Source organism: Psittacula echo (genome assembly GCF_963264785.1).
Source record: "Psittacula echo genome assembly, chromosome: 1".
Lineage (NCBI taxonomy): Eukaryota > Metazoa > Chordata > Aves > Psittaciformes > Psittacidae > Psittacula > Psittacula echo.
The window spans coordinates 17,010,952-17,037,037 of record NC_137735.1 but is presented as its reverse complement, the minus strand read 5'-3'; the positions used below and the strand labels follow the sequence as shown (position 1 = coordinate 17,037,037).

Below are 26,086 nucleotides of genomic sequence, written 5' to 3'. Positions count from 1 at the left end.
AGTAAAGCTAGAAAAAGAAAAATAAAGTTTGTCTCGCTGTCCTTTACAAAAAGGAAATAATTTCTTTGCCTCAAGGAGTATTGCTGTCCAAAACTGATAACAATATCTTATCTGAATGTTGTGAACTTTGGACTTGATTTGGATTAGCAGCCATTTTCAGGAAGAGTTGTGACTTCATGTGCAGCTGAAAGCAGTGGCAAAAGCAGCTTTTGTCTTTTGCAGGTACGAGTCCATGTTAATCCAATAACACTGCAGACCAAAGGAAAAAGTATACCTAGGTCATGTACCATACTAAAGAAGTTAAAAGTTAGAACTGCAGATCTTTGTTTCTGAAAAAAACATACATTGGTCAGGATGAAAGCAGATTTCATATGTGTGTGCTCAGTGATGCAGTCTTCAATAAGATGACACATGCTTGTGGGGGGGCAGTACTCTGACATGGATTTACCTTGCTAAACATACCTAGTCTAGATTAAAGTTTAAGCATCCTTTTTCTTTGTCATTAGGTCATTGAGAAAATGTGGAATTCCTGCTTTTGTTCTGTGTGGTTAGCAGAAACCAGTTCATGCCTCCGTTTAGCAAATACCTTGTACGGATTAAATCCTAAGAAAATATCTGCAGTGCTTTGACATACCTCTGCTATGAATGAATTAACAGATTTTAGAGATTTATGATTTGCTGGGTTGAAGCATGTTTCTTTTGCAAGGGCAATAAAGAGCACTTCCCTAGTATCAGCACTGTAGCTTGTTGCTTACTTCAACAGCTGCTTATAAAGAATAACTAGTTTAAAGTGTCCATGAGGGAGCAGAATTCCCAGAGAAAGGTTCTGGTCCTTGCTGAGCCCAAATAAATCTTTGAGGAATGAAAGGGAAGGCAGAGGGTGAAGACGGCAGGAATGGGAAGAGAGCTCTGCTGCCATCCTCAGCTATTTGAAAATCTATTGATCTGTCCAAGAATAACTTAAAGTATAGAGAGATTGAGGTATTTAAATCTTTTTTTATACGATTTGCATTTTTCTTATGACAAGGCTAAACAACAAGTTTAGAATTCTGCATCTTCAGCAAAAGATCTGAGGCTAAAATATTTGCTCAGCATTCACAGTTGTGAAACTTATATGCTGTGTTAAGATACTGTAGATTCTCAGAACTTACATTGCCATATTTGCTGGAATGCTTTGCAGACGTTGAAGGTGCTAGTCTTGCTCTGTAGTTTGGAGCTGCTGAAATGGGAAGTATTGAAACAAACATGCAGCATTTCCCATCAGCATAACATGTCAGTTTTGAGCTATCTTAGCTTTCCACTGTAGTGGTAGCAGCACAAGCAAATAAGATCAAGATGGAAACAGTCAGTCTGCTGGTTTTGTTTGCATTGTGTTCTAGGTGTAATGATTCAGGAAGAGTTTTTTCAGGTAGCTATTGTCAGGGACTGTGTATTATTATGTTACCTACTCTTCACCTCTGTATTTTCCTGAAGGAAGCTTGGATATATTGACACATTACATGCTTATGGTAGGGAATCATGAAATTTTTCAATTGGATAATTTTTAAAAGTATATTATTCTTTGTCAACATAGTATACTTCATGGAGACTCATAAATTATACCATGGTTCCCTTTTCAGTAGTGTCTTTCAGTTGTCATGCAACTCTTGTTATTATTTGCTATTTGTATCCTGTTACAATTTCCAGATGAATTGGCAGTATCAAAGTAGGAAGTTCAAATTTATACATTTCTCTGATGGATCATCAAAGGTGAAGTCTGTCTCAATTCAAGTCTTGTGAAGCAGATAATGGCCTAAATTCATTTTCTGTTTAAGCAGATGCTTTGTATTTATAGTAGTAATCTTTAAGGTTGATGATCTAAATAATAAAGCACTCTTGTTCCTCTGCTGTGGCAATGATTCTTGGACTTAAGTTGAGAGGAAGGAGTTAGTTTTATTTTCCAGATCACTAGAAGCATTTTTGGGGTTGTTTTTTGCACTGATTAGATCCAAGCTAAAGGCTAGCTCAGTACTGAAAAAAGATTCTGCCACTGAAGATGTCTGGATTAACTTATCTTCCTTTAAGAAACCTTGCTTTCCTCCAGTATCTGTTGGTCATCTCCCAGAATATTCAAGTCTGACACTTCAAGACCTAATATCCCTCTGTATTGGGTTTATGTGGCCAGGTATTGGTAACTGGGAAAGGCTGTAGGGATTGCATCTGTGGAAGAGGTCAGCTCTGCAACAGATGAACAGCAGGCCAAAGTGGAGCCACATCCAAGAGGTTTCTGGTGCCTTGGAGAACTTACTCAAGAAAGAACAAAAATGCCAGAAGGCAGAGAAGTGAGAAATAGCAGGGGGAACAAGGTCAGAGAAGGAGGGGAAGAAGGTGCTCCAGGCACCAGAGCAGGTATTTTCCTGCAGGATATAGAGAGGACCATGATGGAGCAGGTCTTCTGCTGCAGCTCGTGGAAGACATCACTCTGGAGCAGGTATTCACACTGCAGACAGTGGAAGACCTCACATTTGAGCAGCTGGATATTTCTTGAAGCAGCTGCAGTCTCTGGAGAACTCACAGTGGGGTAGGGGAAAAGCAGGAGGAGGAAGGACCTGTAGATTGTACTAACTCCCCATTTGCAATCCTGCCTGTGCTGCCTGGAGATGGGGGAGAATGGTAAAGGGTGTGGGAGTGAAGTTGAGCCTGGGAAAAGGTGGAGGGGTGCTTTGACTTTTGTCTTGCTCATTATCCAAATCTATTTGAATTTGCAGTAAATCAATTTTCCCCAAGTCTGATTTGCCTGTGATGGTAATTGGTAAGTGATCTCCCTGTGTTTATCTTGATGACGTTTTGCATCTTACTTCTCTCTGCCCTCACTGTTGAGGAGAGGGAGTGAGAGAGGGACTGCATCGGGGTCTGGCTACTGGCCAGGATCAACCCATTGCACCGCTGATACTGAATCATTCAGTACTGAGTATTTAAGCACTGGCATCAAAGTATGTCTGGCTGGTGCCTGACTGATGAAAGAGTCCCAGATTATGTTCTGCTTTCTTGTACATGTGGAAGTGTAGTAACTTAGCAGGGTACTTTGATTCCTGTGCACCTTGCTGCTAAGTAATTAGGCAATTTCTTCGTGGTCAGTCAATTAGGAACAACTGTCTCAGATACCTATATCTTGCTCTTTTTTCCTAATCCATGTAATTCTTAAGACTGTCCAGGCTTTGAAAAGAATACTCTTTATAGTGAAAAAGTGTTTTGTGTACACTGTATCTGGCAAAAATAGGGTGATATTGTGTGTTTTTGCAATATTATTTGTCCTCAAAACTAAGACAATGAAAAGGCAGCACCCTCGTAGAATAAAATATTGAGTGAAGAACAGTCTTGGAATGTCTTGCAGTAGCTTATTATTTTCTTGTGCAGTAATGATGCTGAGCTCTTTGGGGAGTGTTCCCAGGAGCAGTTGACTTTGGTGCAGAGTTCTCTTTCCCTTGGTAGACACAGGAGAGTTGATCACTCTCAGGCTTCTAAGCAAAGTGACTTACAAGAGGCAGAAATATAAAGAGGTGCAAACAAGTTACCTGATAGTTTATCTTATTCTTGTTGCTGTATCTTCTAGGAACAATGATAGTTTATAAGCGTAGCAGAAAAATGAAGAGAATTTGCATAGATTTCCATGTTTCATTGATCCATCATAGATTGGAAGACATCAGAATGTAGCCGGCAATGTGTGACACTTCACTCTGTGAACTTTTTACAGCTAGGCTGTAGCTTTGTCATTGTTGGCTATTACTGAATAAGTAGGAAAAATAAGGATAATCCAAGCCAAAATCCTGTTTAAATGATTTAAAATAGCATTTTATCATCCAGTTTAACAATATTCAATTGATTTCACAAAAATTTGCAGCAAAATAATGATTTCTGAATAATAGACCGGAATTTGGAAACAGTTCTTAATTTTTTGAAAAGTAGTTTCATATTGTGAAAGTCCATGTTGAAGTTAGTATGGCAACTGGGCTCACAGCATGTATGGCCTCTTGTTTGCTGTGTTCAGGGCTATTGAAAGAATCCCAAAAATTACTAAAAATAACCTTTTATTTTCTTCATATATTGTTCTTCCCATCTGTATTGGGGAAAACAGTGTGCTTTTTAAAGGTACACATGCTGTGTTTCAAAAGACAAATTGTATGAGCTGTTAATATATTCAAGAAATGGTTTGTTTAATGCTTCTGCATAACAAGGTAACCCTAAAAATGTATGGGTTTGGAGGGCAGTAGGTGTTTGTTTATTCGTTGGCTGCTTTGGTGGCTAACAGCCACACTCCTTGACGAACACTGTCTTGTTTGCTTCTTTCTTAATTGCACAAAGGGGAGAAAATGGGAAGAACAGGGAGTTCATGAGTTAAGGATATTGTCATTGCTTACCACTTGCCATCATGGGCAAAACTGACTCTGGGAAAATTAACTTAAATTATTGTCTATTAAAATAATTATTTCAGGTAGTGGAAGCAGAAAGGCACATTACAACACCATCTTTCCTCCCCCTTTCTCAGGCTCAGCTTCACTTCAGACACCCTTGTGACCACCACCACCCCTGTGGTTCAGGGGAATGGGTGTGGGGTGTCTACAGTCTGTACCAAACAATTTCTTCTCTGCCATTTTCCTCTGCCACTGGGCTTCCCTTTGCTGTTTCCTCATTCTTTTTGTTCCCTTTTTCTGTCTCCACGCAGCACTTTTTACACTTTCTTATATATGATTTTCCAGAGGTTCTGCCCAAATGGCTGCTGAACTCAGCTGTGTCCAGCAGTGGGTGTGTTAGAATCAGCTATAACTGTCTATGCCCAGCACAGGGCAGCCTCTGCCATCTCTTTGCAGTCGCTGACAAGACTCTGCCATGGGCACCCAGTGCATAGCCATGTACCTTTCATCTAGCAGCTTTTTATTTTACAAAATAGCATGTCAGGTCACCAAAAAGGGGCTAGTCAGAGCAGTAGCTAAGAATTAATTGTCATTCTTACTGACAGTTCTCTGAAAACATTGTCTCCATATGCAGCAGCACAGAAAATAAACAGCAGAAGACAAGGCATCATCAGGAAAGGTATTGAAGACAAGACAATGTAATTTTGTTGATGTGAAAAACCTGCTTGAGGTTTACCAGAGTATGATGGATAAGATAAAGGAAGAGTTACTAAACTGCACAATGTTAGAACTGGGCAGGGCTTGCTGAAACTTCTTGGAAGGGAAAAGCATATAAGGGGCAGCTTTTGCACAGCAGTTTGTGAATATCAGAAACTGCTGTGACAGGAGGTTGTGGAGATGGACAGTGTCACTGGGTTCAAAAAAGACCTTAGACAACTTACTAGCTAACTGAACTAAGGCCAGAAACTAAAGCTGGAGTAGACAGGGATGTATCTCTCAGATCCTTAATTCAATGATTACTGGAGAGCTACTGGGAGAGCAGAAGAGGAATGAGCTGAAGGTGGTGGCCAGGCTCATGTGCTCTCCCACACTAGGAGTGGTGATTTCCCATGCCTGGAGACTGAGGACTGGGTAGAGAAGGTTGTCTGACCTAGGAAGGAGGTTCATAATAGCTAGTGAGAGGTTTCCTGAAAAGTAGGAAAAAGAAGTTTGTTAGAAGCATCAAATGTAGGAATTCAAGAGTGTGTACAGTTTCTGTTAGTTGTTCTTCCACCTCACGGTTATTTTGAAGATGATCTTTAATCACACTTAGTTATTTTTTGGTATTGCTGGACCTTATGATCTGGTGGTGAGAAGCAAAGACTAGAGGTTGAGCCATCTCTTTGAAGATCAGAATAATTTAATTTGCACAGAAATAACTATTAGAAGATTATGAGCAGCAGACATGAAAAATTAATATCTTTTCTATATTATCCAGAGTTACGTAGTATTGCTTATGAAGACTGTTGTCTTGGTAGTCATGGCTTCAGCTAAAGAGTAGATGGAATTCCGTGGCTTTTATTAAAATTGCCTTAGAGTGATTTTGTTGTTTTGTTGTTATTTTTCACTTGCTGTAACTCAGTTCCTGCCAGAATTCTTGCCTAAATGCCCGTTTTGAGTGATTAGAAATAGAAAGTTCTGGCTTGGTTAAAAAACCCAACTTACTCCTACCTTGCAAGTTAACAAGTTTTCAAGGTTCATTGTCAACCTATAGGATACCTCTTTGCAAACCTTTTGGTCTTGTACCTAATGAAAAGTGAACATCTCTACTGTTTGTGTTTTATATATATATATATGGATATATATACACACACACATATTCGCTTCATTACATAGGATTTCATTATGTCTTAACGATTTATAACAAATGCTGTCCCTTTCCTACCAGTTGTAGGTGCTCCTTTGTTACATAATAATAATTGATACTACTAAGAAGCAAGAAGATGTACCAACCCAAGAACTACTGTGTATTTTTATTGAATCTATTTGTCTTATCACCCCTTTCTGCATCAGTTTGGGGGGGGTTATGTTGCTTGTTTGGGAGGCGGGGAGAGGGTCATGATTTGGGTTTCTTGTAATTTTGGGGGAGTGTAATTTGAGTGAAATCACTGAATAGAATCCTGGTGTGTGGTGACTTTATCTGGTATTTTGTATGTATATCAAATTTCTTGCATGGTTCTCTTTCACTCCTGCTGAGGATCGGCTTCCCATAAAGCATTGTCTTTAGGGAGGTGTCATATTCTTAATGCTTACATATGCTGTGTTGGAGGAACAAACTCTCTTGAACCTGAAATGACTCTTCAGTTCTGCTTACCTTTTAGGGGCACAAAATGTGTCTAATTTTTGTTTTAGGGGCCTGTATTTTCAGTACTGTCTTCTTTTTAGCAATTTTTCAACTTACTGGTGGCCTTATCTTGGCAAAGCCAGTTCTGAAACATTGGAAATTAAAATGATTTTCATTGGATTTTGTTATGGAGTCTTGCAAGAGTCTTTGGGTTTTCTTTGTTGCGTGGTGTTTGGTTTTCTGGGGTTTGGGCTTTTCTTTTTCCATAAAAATCTAGTTAGCTTCATTTTAACTTTTTTTAAGTTTGAACACAGAGAGTGTTAGCTCTTGATGAGTTGTGAACTTTAAAGTCACTTTTTCTCTAGTGATCTATTTTAAACTTACTTTATCATAGTGCCTATGAATATCAACTGAAGATGGAGAAACTGTTGTGAAAGGGAGCACACACAAGCACTTAAGAAAGGGAGATGTACTTTGTGTGACTGACACAATACAACAGATTAAATCTGTCTGTTACGCAGACTTGAGGATATTGCGAGTTTAGGTATTTGTGATACTTTACAGCCGGGTATGCTAGATAGTCCTTGAAAAATATTTCTGTAATGCTTTTAATTGGCTTTTCCTTCTGGAATATCAGGGTGATTAACTAGTCTTTCCTTTAGCTTTCTTAGGGTTAAGGAAGACTTCAAAAGGAATGTGTTCAGGAGTAAAGGGGCATCTTTGACAAGTGGCATTTTTATAAATATTTTTTCACTCAGGCTGAGTAATGCTACTTTTTCTCTCTTTATGTTTCAAATAATACAAAATAGTTGGGAGAAAACAGTCAAAAATGAGGAAAACCAGTCAAAATTAAATAAGTGGATTTGATTACTACACAAAACTATTTATGTGCTGCCTTGGTACGAAAGACAATTACCCTAACAATTTTTCTGACTTCTTTGAGTGTTGGTATTTGGACTATTCAGCCAATGCTTCATGTCTGGATCTGAGGCTGTGGGAAAATAGATACAGTTGATGTTTTAGAAATAATATGCAGTAACATGAAAATGACACTAATGTAAAAAATGGGTAGCATAAGGTTTCTTGTAGAGCTGAATGTTGAGGTACATGTTGAAACAAAATCGGATTTGCCAAGGCCAGGCATACAAAACAGCCTAATTTTGAAACAGAAAACCAAGGAAGAAAGGTATGAAATTAAATATATAAGACAAAACCAAACTAGGAATAATGCATGTGCTAATTAGCTGCTTTAAGTTTCAATGTTCTTGAATATTGATTAAAAAAAAATGGTTTTCTATTTCAGTACTTCATAGACTTCAACAGTCAACTATAAATCTTGAATTCTACATTTGCCAGTGACTTAACAGAGTGGACTCCCACCCCAGTTTAGGTCTTACCATTTCTCTAGTTTCATTATTACATATATATGGGGGCGGCAGGGGGAATATGTATAAACAAACTGTTAGAACATTTAATGACATAGGTCTCGTGCCCAAAACTCTGTATTGGGCTGAAGCTCTCTTCCCAGTTACTGGGGTACTGCTGTCTCATCCAGTAACCTGATCGGGTCTCACAGCTGACCCTGCTCTGAGCAGGGGGTTGGCCTACAGGCCTCCCGAGATCCCTGTAAGCCTGAATTATCCTGTAAGCCTATAATTTAGTTATTTCAGTTTTAACTTCAGTATCATGTTTGGTTGTTTACAGTATGTAAATATGAATATATGAATAAGTGCATTGCTTTGTTTGCCTTGAAAGTAAACAGTGCAGTATATACACACGTGTATAGGGAAACAGTCGTGTTCCTGCTTAAGATAGATTCTTCTTTTAAATTTTATTCTTTCTGAATAGGATGTTTGTACTTCTTTCTTAATTTTAAAAAGTTTCGTTACAAATCATATCTAAAACCATTTGCTGACAGTTGACATTGTTAAAGGGATGTCAGTAATTTCACAAGATGAAGTAGCTGCTTAAAAAATGGGCCATAGGTCTAAATATTTGCTAACAAAATTTCTGAGATCATCATTAAACAACTGCTATCACCACTACTCATTCTTTGCAGGGGATGAAGTGCTAGATCTCTCTACAAAGAAAAGCGCAAGGTTGGAAGAACCAAAATACGACCCATTGTGTTCTGAAAACTCAGTGTCTGGGTAAGCAATGCTTAGGAATCTTTTCAGCTTATGTAAAAGACAATCCAGGTTTCTCTCCTCTGAAGTCAGGTTTTGTGTTCATAACGTATTTGTATATACTGACACACACGTGGTTCCTATTTTGCTTTCAAAAGAATTTTTGTCACTCATAAGTGTGTGTCTATGTATATATCATATGTTTCATTTGTCTTTTTCCTTTTTTTTTCTGTTTGAAGAAAAGTTATCAGAACAATCACCAAACTTTAGTTCATGTTACTAAAAATTACCTGAAAATTTATTACATAACACATTTAAAGTAATAGGCTAGTAGAAGATGTAAATACATTCTTTCAGAGTTTACTTAGGAAACTTCAATTTTGGACAAAAATGAGCATGTTAATATTTAGATTTAAAATATTCTTCAACTAACATGAACAAGTTAAATGACTATCTCTAATATTCCTTAATAAGAGAGAGAGAGAGCAAGCAAGCGTGCAAGAGAGAGCTCTTAATCATCATACTTATACTTACATCATGGTTCTGACTATGGTGTGTGGTGGCAAATGGTTAAATTTCTTTATCTAGCAAAAAAAATATTGTATCTGCTGAAAGCTACCACAAAACTAGTGAAATGCATTGTTTTGTTGGATTTTGTTACGATCTTGGCATATTCCCATCCACTAGCCATAGCAGGACCCTTTTTGTCACCTGTATGTCTTACCAAATAACTTACTACAAATAGAACTACAGTAGCAGTATTTCTTGAATGATGTAAAATTGCGTTTTATTAATTTGTTGATATCAAGAATTTTTAAAACAAAAATGGCTTTGTAATTAGAGAGCTGTAAATAGCGGCTAGAAGTCTTTAATACTTTGTTTTATCTTGCCAAAATGGACTTGTTAGCTACAGCACTTTATCTTATTGTTGTAGAAAGCCTAGTTTTGTGTAAGTCTGGGATGTTTGCGTATAGTTATGTACTTATTGCTGCAAATTTTCTATGAGGGGGTTGACTCTTTTATTACTTGTTTAGCGGTAACGTCACGTTTCTACTAACAAAAACTCCTTCAGGATTTGGGTATTTAATGGAACGTTAATTGTATAATTAAAATTATAACAGTGTTGCTCTGCAAGCATGTGAACAAGGGAATATAGCAAGCACATAAGAATATTATCAAATGCTGAGCTAGGATATAAAGTTCTTGGAAGGGCTGCTGTAGAAGCCACCGTATGATTTTTTGACACACTGTCCTACCAGAACTGTAACATTTTGCTAGGATAATCATTTAACTACCACATCTCAAAGGCTTTAAAGTATCAGAAGCAGTGATGTTACCGAAGCAAGGAGTATAATAAAGGAGTGGACCCTTCCCTTCCATAGCTGTGTGAGAGTCTCTCATACATCAGTTTACCATCGTTTCATTCCATCCATCCAGGAGACTACACAGACACAGAGAGGACTATGTGGAAAGAAGTGCTGAGTTTGCAGATGGTTTGCTCTCAAAAGCTTTGAAAGACATTCAGTCTGGAGCACTGGACATAAATAAAGCAGGCATACTTTATGGCATACCTCAAAAAACTTTACTTCTCCACTTAGAAGCCTTACCAGCAGGAAAGCCTGCACCTTTTAAAAACAAAACTCGAGATTTCAATGATAGTTATTCATTTAAAGACAGTAAAGAAACTTGTGCAGTCCTACAAAAAGTAGCCTTGTGGGCAAGAGCTCAAGCAGAGCGCACAGAAAAAAGTAAACTCAGTCTACTTGAAACCTCAGAATTAAAATTCCCAACAGCTTCCAGTTACCTCCACCAGTTAACTCTACAGAGAATGGTCACTCAATTTAAAGAAAAAAGTGAAAATCTACAGTACGAAACTTCAAGTCCTACTGTACAATTAAAAATTCCTCAGCTAAGAATAAGTTCTGTGTCCAAACCGCAGTCTGATACTGCTGGTCTTCTGGATGTTATGTACCACGTTTCTAAAACCTCCTCAGTCTTAGAAGGATCAGCTCTTCAAAAATTGAAAAATATACTCCCCAAACAGAACAAAATTGAATGTTCTGGACCTGTAACTCACTCAAGTGTTGACTCCTACTTTCTGCATGGGGACCTCTCTCCTTTGTGTCTTAATGCTAAGAATGGGACAGTAGATGGAACCTCAGAAAATACAGAAGATAGTTTGGATCGGAAAGATAATAAGCAACCACGAAAAAAACGTGGCCGTTATCGGCAGTATGATCATGAAATAATGGAAGAAGCAATTGCAATGGTAATGAGTGGGAAAATGAGTGTTTCCAAAGCACAAGGAATTTATGGGGTACCTCACAGCACTTTAGAATATAAAGTAAAAGAAAGATCTGGAACACTGAAGACTCCGCCGAAGAAGAAACTCCGATTACCAGATACTGGCTTATTTAATATGACAGATTCAGGGACTGGCAGCTGCAAGAATAGTAGCAAGCCTGTGTAGAATAATTGTTAGAGAATTGTTTTGTGTGTGTGTATGTATGTCTGTATATATACACACACCATGTGAGAAATACATATACTCACTCTGACAGAAGACGTGAAACTATACAGCTCAAAAACCACACACATGCCTTTTGAAAAATAGTTTTATTCAGGGTTTTCACTGTGGACAGAATTATAGAGTTGCTCACTTAATTCTGATAGTGTGTATTTAATATAATCCTTGTATAAATAGGTGAAAAGATTCAGGTTTTATTTAGTAGTCAATAGCATAAAGGTGTTTTGGGAAAACAAGTATTTGTCATGTGAAGCATAATTTTTAATTGGTGAAAAACCACTCTACCCATTCAATAATCCATCTTATTATGGAAATACCCAACCGAGGGTTAGCAGACTTTTATACTTCACAGAATACTTGCAATAAATTGTAAGTAACTCAGATTATACAAGTCAAGGGATTTTTTTAAAAAGCTAGTTCCTTACAAGGAGGTGGATTTGTGAAATATTAGTAGGATATAGTACATTCTGTGAGAGAAAAAAAGTTCATTGTTGCTTAAATATCCAATACAAGTAAGAAAAATATTTCATTACTAAAAATGTGTGTTTAGCAGGCATAAACTGCATTTTTTTATCAGTTTAAGAAAATTTTGTTGTTGGTTTAGAAAGAAATTGGTGTTTACAAAGTGTACACTTATGAAATCTGAGAAATTACTGTAGTTATAGAATTATTAAATATGAAATAAGATGGAATACTGAGAGCATAAAATAATCTAAACTTTAATTTTCCTTTTTAGTTTGACAAATAAGGTAACTTGTAAGGTTTAAGAAGAAAGTTGGAATGCAACTTAGAGCATGTTCATAATGTGCACAGAATGAGCTTGAGAATGGTTTGGGTTTGTTTGGGTTTTTTTGTTGAAATGTGCTGGTTAGTTGATGTTATGACTACTTAAAATTTATTAAGGATTGTGTCACACTCCTTTTGAAAAACCTCACTGTAACTGTAATGTATTTGCTGCTGTGACATTTCAAAACATTTTCAGTTTTTCAAACGAATACCAAGTTACATTATCATTTTGCTAATAACCAAATTTGCAGTTCAGGGTCTTGATAGAAGTACAGATATTAAGCGGTGAAGCTGTTTTGAACTTTCAATAATATAAATTCTTTATAAATTTGGTAGTTAGAAGTTAGGCAGTTCACTTTAAATACGTAACTTTTAATAGAATTTAAGGGAGACCAATTACCTTCATATTGCAGGTTTTATATGAATTTCAAAGTATTCACATTAGACTTTATATCATACTTATTTTTTTTGTGTACTATCACAAAGTATATGTCTACATATGAAGAATGGGGGCTTGCTTCATACATTCAATACTGAACATCAGTGCCCTTTTCCTCTCAAAATGTAATTTTTTTGTGTATAATTTGGCATAGAAAAAACTTTTCTCCAACTTTTATACGTTTAGTACACAAGCATACTTTTTTTCCCCAAACAAATACACATTTTTATAGGTTGATTATATAAATGAAATAGGATGTTAGATACATATGGACCACATGAGGTAATTTGACTTATAGATAAACTTACCATTAAAAAAGTAAAGAGCATACTGCAATATTGATGGCAAAATCTAGCCCATATTAATGCTACTAAAAAAGTGATAACTTCCATTTTAAAACAAAATACTCTATTGAAACTGCACCACCAGTGTCTCAGTTCTTTGGTCTCTCAGATCTATACTGAATCTTCTTCAGTGATTGAAGTTTACTTGCATATTACAGAATGAATCCTTTTTTTAAGCAGAACTGTACCTGATAACAAGGAGGTCATGAAACAGCAGATGTCAGGGTCATCTTTCATTTTAAAAGAATTAAGCCATATTTTGTGAGGGCCAGAAGGATTAATTTGTGAATATATCCCCGCAGAAGAATGAGGTTGAAAAACCTTAAATGTTTCAAGATCTGTCTTTGTACAGTTTTACTTGCAAAAATTTGAGGCTTCAACACTTTGCCTGATATTTGTACCATACTGATGTTTTGTACTCCTCAGACAATGTTATAAACTTGAATCAAAAGTTTATATTGAAGGCAAGTTAGAGTACTCTTTTTATATCATTTAAAAGATGACCTGACCAAAAACTTAACAGGATTCATAAAATCAGGGATCATTTTACTATTGACTTAACAGTACTCAGTAGTTTTGTATGTAATATTATAATTAATTTTCAACATTTTAGTATTTGTATTTATTTTTTGGTCAGAAATAGTATATTAAAATATTTTTTGATAGTTTATAGATGATACTCAACCTGTAAGTGTTTAAAGGAACAGAATTATTTGTTTCTAATTATTAGGTTAACCTTTGACTACACAACTAAGGAAAGGCAGGGAAATATTTAGATTCTCCTATCCCAACCCCTATGTATTACATTAAATGTCATTTAAAGTACACATTTTGAACTGTTTTATAAATTCAGTTACCAGTTGCTACTTATTAATTGACAATTTCTGAAAATTCCTGTTTCAACAGAATTTTAAATGAAGGCGAAAGCAAGCCCTACATGCTTTCTACTTATTTGAATGTTTCTCAAGTATTTTATATTAAAAAACAGTGCCTCTGTTTTTAGAACTACTGCTCAGTAAAGCTGTTTAAACCATTTCTGGTAGCTAATGACAATTTTATATTAAATTGTATATTAACTTTAGTGAGACTGATTTTTTTAGTTGTTTACAGTACAAATACTTGTATTTGTTTTTTAATTGCAGTATTTCCATTGTCGCAGTAATTTAGTAAAACTCTGTGGCTGCCTTGATTTTTTGACAGATTTTTGTTAACAACTGATTTTTAGGCAATTAGTTATATTTATGCATAAATCTATTGCACTATAATTCATGAATTATTTATTACAATATTTTCTAATGAATTCCATGTATTTGTCTTGTGTTGTAAATGTACTGTAATTCTGTTTCTTCTTTGTGTTGTTATATTCCTAAATCTGATTGTATGAATTTAATTGTTTAGTTAACGTGTTTCTACGTTGTAATTTGTAGTAAAGCACTTCAATGCTTTTGCACATAAATTTACAACACTGATGTGTGATTGATTTGCTCATTCAGTAAAAAAAAAAAGAAAGAAACAAAAACCTGTACACTGACTCCTTTGACTTACTCCTGAGGCACAAGTTCATTAGCAGTAGCATAAGATCAAGAACTGTATAAATTAAGCACGTAATGGCTAATTTACTATGAGTATTTTATATACCAGAAATAGTAGCTTTAAAGACAGATGATTTCTCAGAATTGATGCATTACTCATAGAATTAGTTCTCTAAATTTCTTCTCATTTATAACAGCTACTTCTTTAGTTTGCATCTAAAAAATATTATATATTACAGATAACATATAGCTTTTTTGAGGGATTTATTTACTTAGGAAAGTCAGAAAACAAGCATTTCTATAGGACTAATTTATTGTTCTATGATAGTTCTGTGCTGTTTGTATGAGTACTTAGAAGTATGTTCTGTTCCCAGTCTGTAAAGAAGTTTCTAGATTGATCTGTCTTGTCTGTGGCTGAGACGACAGAGGATAGAACAGTAGGGAAGGACATCTTGGAGTCTTCTGACAGATCTCTTTCCTAATAGCTTTTTGGATTTGTGGAGGAGGCAAATGTTTACATTATTATACATAAAATAGTGCCCTGAAAGGCTAGTGCTTAACCTTATGTCATCTCTGCCTTTACTCAACTCAATCCCCATTCCATGGTATTAGCCACCCCTGTCCTCCAGCAGGGAAATAACATCATTCCATGCTTAACTTTTGTCCTCAGAGATATTGTGCACAAAAGGCACTGGGGTGAGCAGTGCATATTGACCCTCTTACTCCCTCAGTTTCCTACCCATGTGTGATTTGTAGAAAGTGTAAGACTGTTCTGTGAAGGAAGTATGCAATTGGGAAAGTGATAGCTCTTCCTTCTAGGGAATTGTTTAAGCCTTTTGTCTTGAGGATAGCCTAAATTACCGGGTGATGACACAAATCGAAAGCGCTATAGGCAGCAATTACAGGAAACTGAAATATAATTCCATAATTTTATTGAAAAGCTCCTAAAAATTTGTTTAAGTATATTTACAGCTCTACAGAGAGACACTTTAAAGAAATGAGTTGCTTTATTGCTTTAATTTGTTTGCACAGTAAGCTGTTCTCCAAAATGATAGCAGAGTAAGGGGTTGGTGTGTTTTCACAAACTTGGAAGATCATGTGAAGTGGGGTGCTGTTGCAGTAGAATAGCTGAAGTTGTCTGTCAGCTTTAGAAACTAACACACATTAAGGGAAAGCAAGTTATAGATGTTAGGCTATGATAAGTTGAAAAGAAATCATATTGGAAGAATGTCCAGTATGTCTGTGATAACCAGGATATTACCTTATACAACAGGTTGATCTCCCTATAACAAATTCAGAGCAGTTCTGAGGCCTTCGGAAATTTTGGTTACTGTCTTTGAGAAAGCTTTAGTGCTCTGGAAGTTTCTGCCGCCAGTGAGCATATTTTAAATAGCAGTTATGAAAACAGGTCCTGTTAAAGCTCTCCAGTGAAACTCCATTATACATACCTTGTGAGTCTAGAGAGACAGGTACCTGCCTGGAGTCTGAAAAGTCTGTACAATAGCCATCTTTTTTTTACAAATTAGTACCTAACAAATTTACTGATATTTACAAACAAAATATTGAAGTTCTAGTGCCATGTTTTTTGGGGTTTGGGGGGTATTTTTGTTCTATCTGGCCTTTCAAAACATTATTTAACTGAAGTCACGATGGTGGGAGGGGAATTAGTTTTTATCCATAGTTGTATTACTAGAATAAGCTTTGATTTCACAAGTGTAGCAATACATTTCAACACCTCGTGACTCCTGAGATTGTTGGACTGAGTAACACTCAAGACTTCTCTCAGTGAAGCAGTGTCTCAAAACCAGTTAAATCCTGACAGTGACATGCCCTTGAATAATGTTGGTTTTACTTTGGATTGAAAGTGTAAAGAGGGGTTTTTATCTTTAATACTTCAATTATTTAAGTTTAAACATAATTGCAATTTCAGCTAGGGCCTTCACGATTATCTGATGCTTTTATGAGTTAGTATCATCTAAATGCTTGAGTTCTAATATATATCATTTCATACTAAGTGTTACAGGAGAAGGAAAAACCATGAGGAATTATTAAGCATAGTTAACTTGGTTTATGCTCTAAACTTTAAAATCCATGTGAGACAATAAAAGTACAAATTTCTGTAGGTAACTTCCAGTAAAAAACCTTAAGCTAAAGTTATTATTGATGCCAATAACATTGGGTATGAGCTAACTAATGAATAGGTAACTTTGTAGAAATTTTAAATGTTTCTTCCTTGATAATACAATTGTAGACCAAATCAAAATGATTTTTTTCCAAAGGACAGGCTTAACTGCAAAAAATTACACAAGATAATAGCAAGGCAAAAGTTAATGTCATGTTCAGAGTTTGGTGATATGTTTAAACAATAAATACTTTTCTAAAACAGAATTCTTATAATATTTTCTACTTATGCAGTTGGTTTTAGTAAAACATTTGAGTTAGGTGTTAACTATCTGTTGATAGTTGCTATTCAGCAATAAGGATTTTGTATTTAATTGAAAAAATATCGGTATTAATTTTTGCCATGGAAAATTTTCAGCTTTTCAATATAAATGTTTTATTAGGTAAGTAGTCACATTAGCTTTAATTTATAAGAAATTCATTAAATAGTTAAGGTAGTATTTTATGAGTGATTTTATTTTGAGTTAATACCTTTGAGAACAACTGCTCAGAAGTCTTATTTAGATATAGGCCTACCCTGTATTTGCGATTTAAAGGATATTAACCTTTATCACAGAAGTTAATTATTCCACTGGTGATTATCTCTGTTTAATGAAGGAATCCAGTGTGTGTAGTATATTGCAATGAAGAGCCTGTGATGCACCACTGCAGTTTATTTAAAAACTAGAAGGGAAACTTTTATATGCAAAGAATAACAGTAGCAAGTGGCTATTCTTTACTATTTTCTGTTAGCCCATTAAGCATCCTTGAAAAAACAAATATATAAATAGAAGGTGTCTTTAAAAGGATCTTTAAGAGTATCCTGAAGAGCATTTAATACACTTTGCTATGTGAATGTCTTAGGATGGGATTTGGGAGAGAGGGATCCATTCTTGCCTGTGCCACAACCATGAGCTGTGACCTTAGACGAGTCATTTACCCTCTCTGTGCCTCACTTTTGTGGTGTGGGAGTAATATTAAGCTCCCTTGATTCCTGATGAGGTTTTCCTTCATTGATGATTAAGGTAGCTTGAAAATCAGAAAGTTATCTTTTTTCTCATTGCATTTAGATATTGGAAGCTATATTTCAAACTATTTTTTTCCCTTCATTTTTTCCTGATGATTTTTCTTATGGCAGGACTATCACTGCAGTCAGTAAGATGAACATCGTTGCTAGTGACACTTGCAAGTAAGATCAAATAGAGCAAATACAACAGAACTATTTTGCAAACTTCACGTTTTTAGGTTTGAGTTACCATTATAACAAACATTAGATACGGTGTTTTACTGTAATTTATATTTTGTTTTGATTTGTTTTCATTTTCAGTTCAAGCTCAACAGCTGATGCAAATTCAGAGGAAACAGCTAATTTTGAAAAAGGAAAATCAGCATTAAGCAAAGTTTTGGAGTCTTTTTGTTCATATCACTGGCAACAGACTTTGGCTATGTTAAAATTTCTAATACAAGATGAAAGTTTTCCTATAGCTTGCAGTTGCAGGCAAACACATTTGGTCCACTCTGAAACTCCCAGTTCCCTTACTGAAGAGGATATTCACGTTTCATTTTGTAATTGCAATGGACATATGCTGACAAAAAGGTGCTGTTTACAAACTCAAAGACCAAACACTTGTTTACCACCTCTGTCTGTCTGTATTAAAGATTTCCATTCTTTGTCATGCCAAGCTGTAGCAATTGGATGTATTAAGACAATGGTGAACAAAGCATGTAGTTCTCATAAGTATTGTGCTGAACAGTTGCAAAATTACCACCGGCATTCTGGGAAAGCAGCAGCATGTACATATTCAACCAAGGACTGTGATCTTTTGAACAGCATTAAAAATTCAAATAGATCTCGCAGCCCATCACCGCCTCCACTGTCACCTGTACAGAGTAAAGAATTTGAATCATTGGAAGGATCGGTTATAGATTTTCCAACTTTAGACAACAACAGGCTTGAAATTTCCATCATCCAGCCTCCATCCCTCTTACCAGCTGAAGGAAGCAATGGAGAATTTGAATATGAAAGTAAAACATGCAAACGAAAAGAGACAACTTTGCTATCAACAGACCAAGAAAGTAGCAATTATATAAATCCTGAGAAGGCTGACAAAGGTGAACATTCTGCCATTTTTGAAGATTTAATGGACCGTATTAATGAAAAGCTAAAATCAATAGACACTACAGTTATAGCAACAAACCTTGTAAAACTTTCTAGCAGTGACAGGACACCAGAAAACGATGTCAAATTAGGAGAGTTCATAACCTCTCTTTTGCATAATGCTAAGGCAAGTGATTACAGCTTTATGGAGTTACTTCGCCAGCATGATAAACAAATGGAAAATAAAATCATCCAAACAAGATTTCGCAAGCGTCAGGAAACTTTATTTTCAATGTATAATTCTCCTGATTCACCATTCATTCGACGACAGTCTTTGCAAATCAAGAGAGAGCTTGCAAGCCTTGATGAAACCCTTGTAAGAAAAAAAGCAATTTCTGAGAGAACTGCAAAGAAATCCACCAAAAAAATTGATAAAATATATCCAAATAAAAGACACAATTTTACTGTGATAGAAGAGGAGGCTTTGCAACATCTTGAAAATAACCCATGCATGAATTGCCAAACCAAACCAAGGTGCTTTCCACTACACCAAACAGAGTCTTTCAAACTACCTCTTACTAATTTTCACACGAGCTCTGGCTTTCTAGTTCTTTCAGAAAACAGCGCTGTTGCAGCCAGACAGGCGAAACTTGCAAAAACACAAGGAGATTGTGTAACCTTAAATGAGACTGGTCAAATTCCTCTACAGGATGAGAGTAATGGGATCTTGGGCAGAACTAAACGTAACATTGTGCCTCCTGGATGGTACTCTGTGTATGTAACAAACAACATTGTGTTTAGAAAGTCATCCAATGCAAAAAATTCTTTTGAAAGTTTGGAAAAAATGAAACTAAATAAAGATGCTCATGCTGAAAGATGCAGTGACATAAATATAAGCAAAATTGTGAGAGACACAAATCTGCAAGTTGTTGTAGAGCGTTTAGAAGATACAATAAGCTTAGCCAGAAAAACTAACAACTCATTGTTGGATAGTTACAGAATAAGTCAAAAACTTAATGCATATGAACAGGTTATGAACCTAGGTGCTAGAAAAGACTTGCCTTTCACTGTGAGTGAAATGAGATGCAAAGGACAAAGCTTGCTTCCACATTCACATGTGCCAAGCAGCAGTAAAATCAAAACAGTGTGCGTGACAACAAACAAACAAGAAATGGTTATACATCAAGAAATAAATGACAGCCTTTTGAAATCTCTGACCTTTAATTCATCCAGTTCAACTTCCAACAATGGGGATTTAAATACAACTTCTGAAGCTGGAGAGATCTCATCTCCCTTAACCTACTCCAGTCCTATTAAGCTTATGTTTGTCTCAGAGGTTAATAGTAGTGAAGGAGTCAAGTATACTTTGACATCTGCAGCTGCATCTTCTAAAGGAAGCACAGATATTTGTTTGTTTCAGGGGCACTCAAACACTTTGTTAGACAAACAGGTCACAGGAGGTCTTTCTCATGCAATCTGTGTCAAGGATTGTGATTACAATGAAAATAAGACCAAGGAGGAGTCAAGTTGTGTTTATGCAGAAGCAGTTACAAGCTCTTGTCCAATTGGTCAAACTAACTTAAATGACTCAAAACAAAATGATGAACTTGTGGAGAAATCAAGCAGTGGCAGTGAATTGGTTTTAAAAAGAAAACCTGGTAGACCAAAGAAAATAGGTCCTCAAGTTGCTAAGCAGGTCAAGAGACCTATTGGACGGCCTCCTAAACCAAAAGTAGACATGACTGAAAGCACAGAACCTAGACCTAAACTTAATAGTGATGGTAAAAGTACCAACTCAAATGCAGGAGTAATGGAAGAAGTTAACAGCAACAAAAATATTACTGTGACAGTTGTTTTTGGAAGGTCAAGAAGAACTAAGAGACATGTTTCCGAAACTAATCTAAACGTAGTTAGTATTCTGCCCACACAGCGTATTGATTCTAATTTTGCTAACGACCACAGCAAAGTGAGGCACAATGTGGAAAGTGAAAATGCTTTTACTGAAATAGTAAAAGCTTTACAAAATTCTTCTACTGAAAACGAGGTCTCTGGTTATGACTATGTCAGACCTATCAAGAGTAACCTAGCATCACCACATCCGTGCAGCAATATTATACGGCCCATTAAGAAACCGCTAACCACCATTCGTAAACCTGGCAGGCCAGCAAAAGTAAAAATCTCCGGCATATCAGTGACTGTTAATAGAGTTTCACCTCAGGAAAGAAAAGTGAGTATTAGCAACTGTTTCCCTCTGCAACAACAGAGTGTGTTAGAAAAAAATGTACCACAGGAGAGGAAAAATCAACTGTGCAATAACATGGGTCAAGTAAAGAGCATGCAGAAAGATTCTAGAGAGGATGAATCAAACAATGTTATTACAACAGTGTCAAGAAAACGTGAAATTCCATCGAGACATTCTGCTAGAGACAGAAAACCATCGCTGCATTTTTTACATTCATTAGCATCTTCTAGTGCATTTACGTGTAGAAGTGCCTTACTACATAAATCTTACAAACTCCATTTGAAAAAAGCTAAAGATCTAACGGAAAAAAATAGGCAATCAAATCAGAGCACAGCATCCAAAGATACCTCAGAACTGAGAAATTCAGGAAATGTAAAAATGGATCTTACGGATGGTGAGTTTGGGCCAATTAATGAAGTATCATCGGATCCCATTTTTTCGTCTAATCCTTCTCTCAGGTGGTGGCCTACTTCCACTTCAAGTGACACTTTGTTGGAAGAACTAAACAATAGATTTGAGCAGATAACTAATACCTGGTTGCGAGTGGGGGGAAATGAGTTTGATAAACGTGCATGTGAAAAAAGGGATCCCATTGAACAAGACTGTGATACTGAAATGTCAAACCCTTTAGACTCCTGCCATGTAGAGCTTGAAACATCACCTATAAAAATGCTTTTTCAGAAAAAGTGTAACATGAATGAGCTCTGCACCTGGTTTATGCAAACTACAGAAACACAGTCTCTCTCTCTAGTGAGAAAGGCTAATGCTCGCAATCCTTTAGAAGTAGTTAGTACTAGAGAGATAAAGATGGAAGCTAAACAATCTGATCTTAATACTTGCCCTTTCAGAAAGCACTTTAAAAAGTTTGCACTATCCTCGCCTTCCAAACCAGCAGGGAAATTACAGATACTCCATAACATGGTGAGGTCTCCAGTCTTAAGCATGAAAAGTAATTTCACATTAGCCAGATTAAAAAGAAATGAGTTTAAGAAGCTACGGCGTGATAGGTGGGGACAGATGAAAAAGCTCTATAACCAGGCTCCTGGAGGCTGGAAATCAAAAAAGAAAAACTTACAGTTCTTTTGCCAAAGCCAGTTGTTTAAAAGTACAAATGGGGAAACCAATGATGCAATGCCCAAGCTCCAGGAAAAAAATGCAGTAGAAATCCAGCCCACTCAGACTTTGGTAGAATCTCAGAGTAGCCTCTTACCAACTGAAAATGAAGCCAGAGATGCATTTGTTCAACAGATGATGGGATCTTCTGAGTTTAACCCGCATCCTGGTTTAGCAAATATACTTAAGTCACATGCAGAGACAAATGGAACTATTTGTTGCCAACAAAATGTTAGAAAAGAACAAAGCCAAGATAAATTGTTTCAAAATACTTGGAAAGCCAAAACCTTTAAAGATTGTAGGATATTTCTGGAAAAAATCAACAATATTGAGCAGCACAATTCATTTAAGTTAAATAATGTCATTTATTCTCCTGAAGCTGTTGAAAGTAAAAGCAGTCAGGCCTATATGGAAGAAAAAAGACATCCTCTTTTGAGGTCCCATTCTACTAAACAAAATACATTAAAGAAACATGAAAATGAAATGGAAAGGTCTAAAGGATCTGATTCTTCTAAAGTGACTGAAAGGCTGGATGACCAGTTTCACAGCCCAAAATTTAGTGGTGTAAACCATGATGATAATCCTGCTGGTAGTTCTGAAGTTCTTATCAGAATAAATAAAAGAAAAAGTCCACAATGGGAGACCACTGATACAAATATAAGAAAAAGGCATAAGAGACAATCATGCAGTAGTGGACAAATGGCAACTTATTACTCAAAGTACCAAGTAGGTAAGTTCCTGTTCCCGCCTTCATCTTAAAATTGTAGTCTTAAGGAATTGGAGAAGTCAAACAACTAAGCACTTTGGGTTTATTTTTTTTTTAATTGCATGATCCTCATTTTAATTTCAGAGACCATGAAATTAACCATTGCACAGCATCAGAGTAATGCAGAAAAGTGGAATTTTAAGATGTATATAATATTTTACATGAACCTTTCAGCTACAGCAGGTGTGTTACATTCTATTACAACTATAACACACCAAGATAGAAGGAAAAGAGCTAACTTAAAATAGCTCATACAACAATTCAAGTTCTGACATGTCTGAACTCAGTCAAAACTGGTTATTGGTTTCAAAAGGAACTGAATTTCATTCCACTGTGTAGTTTCTCATATTGTGAGGAAGGGTAAATCATGAAAATGAAGCAGAAATCCAGTGTATTAACATCGAGTTGTTTAAAAAAAGTTGTCATTGAATGTTTTCTAATATAAATCAGTAGTGATTTTATAATTATACAGTAAAAAATCGTACCATGTACTTCTGAGAAGTATTCATTCAGAGATCTGTTTTAGTATCCATTCACTGGCAGGTGAAATCTGTTGACTATAAAGTGTTTGCACATTGAATCCTAGCAGAACAACTTAAAATGCAAAATTATGCTAGACAAGTATGTTACACAGTTACTATGCTAAATGCATTGGCTTGGAAACTCTTTAGGCTAGTGTGAAATTAAATCCATTTTTGAAGCTAGATATTTACAATACGTTGCAGTACAAGTGTGATCTTAGGCTGTTATGTTACTTACAAAGAGGGTACACATGTGAAATTATTTCTTCTATTGAGTGAAGAGATCTCCTTAAACAGAAGTCTCAACTCATTTCAATGAAATAACTAAGGTGTGAAATACTCACCAAGTGAAAAAAATATTCTACAATAGGAATTAAAGTAGTGCTGAAGTATTCATTTACAGAAACAATCTTGTGTTAGCTAGTCTGATTATATTGCCCAAAGAAAGAGAAAAACTATTCAAAATACCAGAGAAAAACCTTATGTCTGCCTTTGTATTATATTTTATAGAAAACTCTGATAATAAATTGAAAAGTTAATTTAAGTTGTAGTATAAACAACATTGTGCCTCTTGTATACTTTATTTCTTTTATGCTATATTTGATATATAAAATTCTTTGTATTAAGCTCATTCAGCGTAACCCTGCTTTTCCAAAATACAGCATTTTTTATGTTTAGATTATGACTTTGTATTTTAATTCACTGATTTGCAGCTAAACTCAACATACAAACCTTGTTTTTAGGAAGGTCAAACCTTGACACAAGACTGCTGTAAGAGCCAGGCCTAGAAAAGGAAAGGGTAACATCTCTCTGTTTCTGTTTTGCAAATGAAGAAAGAGCTCTCTCATAGTTTTATGTCATAATTTTTACTGTAGTAAAGAAAATTTTGCATTTAAATATTTAAACTTTTTCTTGCTATGGCAATACAAGACCTATTACTGTGATATGGTCTCATGTTAGTTTTAATTGGGATTCAATTTTATTTACCTGATAACTTTCCTCCTTTAGTTTTGGATCTTTAGGAAATCTGATAACTATTTTGATATTTTACATTATTTCATTTACAGTTTTTGTTACTTTCACTTTTATTCATAGTTTCTCATATCAGTTGTTGTCTTTAGAAAGTTCACTGGTAAACGAAATGTTAAAAGACAAAGAATTATGATTCTGTAATTCTCTCCACACTTGCACCCCAAATCTTTTTCAGGGGTACTGTTGCACTACTGGGAGATTGTCTGACATAGAAAAGGGTGTTTTGTTTTGGCATGTTGGTTCAATATTGTGTACTGTCTGCCCTAGCCAAGGAAATCATATAAGCATTTTTAGTCTAAAATGTAGCTGATGGCTAAAAAGAACGAACATGATTTCTAGCTGTGCATGCATCTGTTTTCAGACATAATTCCTGCATTTGGAAGTTTAATGCACAAGAAAACACCATTATTCATTTATATGTTATTTAGACTGTGTTTTTGTTGATGTGGTATCATAAATTGCATCATTGTTCTGTTGTCATGCCTGAAATGTTCTTATTACACGTTTATGGTCAGTATTTAAAGTTTTTCTTCAAGTTTTAACTGATCTTGGTGTCTTACCGAATATGCTTGAAAGAAAAAGGTGTTGTGATGCTGTGTTATTGCGAAGCATTGTGGCAGGTAGGCAGAACACTGTTACCAAATTTTTATGTATACTCAGTTTTTGCTAGATTGTGCAAGTGAGAATAAAGCATTTGAGTTCTTACAGCTCAAGGTAGTATCAAGCGACAAGAATTAGCCATGTACTCATTGTAGCAACAGAAGGGAGTTGATCACTTTTTCATAATGCCTTTTTTGTTCAAGATAAGGTGACTGATAGATACATTGGTCCATATGACTTTTGAACTGTTTCAACAATGCATTTGATGTGTTGAAGGGTGCTTCCCTTTTACTGTAAATCTATGTTCTGACCATTTTAATTTCTAAAGTGAAACATTAGTACCCTCTGTGTTGGCAAAGAAAATTATGTAAGTCTGGTTTTAGGAAAGCATTCACGTTTTCTTTCCATGAGGGTGGTTCACTGTGTTCCATTGTAACACTGGAGAACACATTCATTTGCTTTGGACTTGGCCAAAAGGCTTCAAGAGAACCAAGCTGAAACAAGAGAAACTATTATCCAGCAGTGAAACAGGACACTATAAAAGAATCCATTTTAGGAACTCACAATGTACTGAGTACTTAAAAAATCTTCTGAGGGTGTGGATTTATCACAGATGCAAAGGAGGCTGTGGACCTACTACAGCAGCAGGCAGAACTGTAGGCTGTGATGACATCACATACCTGTTTACGTACCCTTCGTGTCAGGGTGGGAGTTCACATAGAAAAGCTTCTAAAATCAATTCTAATCACTTGAAGCTAGGATATTTTCTTCATCTAAAATAATTTTCTCCATTATAATTTGGCTTTTCTCCAGTAGTCAGGGGTTTTAGAAGAAAATCTATTGTATTTATTGGTAGAGAATATAAATTTTCAATTTTGATTTTTCATTGAATGCTGGCTTTAAATGCTGTCTCTAATGAGATCAAGTTAGTGCAGTACTTACAATGAGAATTTGCTAATCTTTGTAATCGTTTCAAAGTTGACTACAAGAGTTAGGAATCTAACTATGAAAACTTGGTATCTTCATGAGTCTGATTATTCTCGATTGTGCACTTAAAACTGCATCTATATTAATATGAGAACAGAC

At 35.7% G+C, this 26,086-nt stretch overlaps 2 protein-coding genes across 4 annotated transcripts in view; both read left to right on the top strand.

Moving 5' to 3' along the window:
* LCORL (ligand dependent nuclear receptor corepressor like) overlaps nucleotides 1–26,086 on the top strand; it is a gene marked incomplete at its 3' end in the record, with an annotated part of 88,500 nt that overhangs the window by 49,405 nt on the left and 13,009 nt on the right. Inside the window, exons 6-7 of one of the 3 annotated variants that reach the window (XM_080638892.1) lie at nucleotides 8,774–8,864; nucleotides 10,278–14,130. In XM_080638892.1, the coding sequence (XP_080495018.1) occupies nucleotides 8,774–8,864; nucleotides 10,278–11,310 (1,124 nt within the window). Of the gene's footprint in view, nucleotides 1–8,773; nucleotides 8,865–10,277; nucleotides 14,131–26,086 lie in introns of those variants that run through there. The other 2 variants (XM_080638893.1, XM_080638894.1) reach the window with 2 other exon arrangements.
* Nucleotides 18,338–23,023, top strand: LOC308226531 (uncharacterized protein; the record flags this gene model as incomplete). Its single annotated transcript, XM_080628328.1, has 1 exon — nucleotides 18,338–23,023. One exon carries the CDS (start codon nucleotides 18,338–18,340, stop codon nucleotides 22,838–22,840), a length of 4,503 nt encoding a protein of 1,500 aa, XP_080484454.1. The 3' UTR covers nucleotides 22,841–23,023.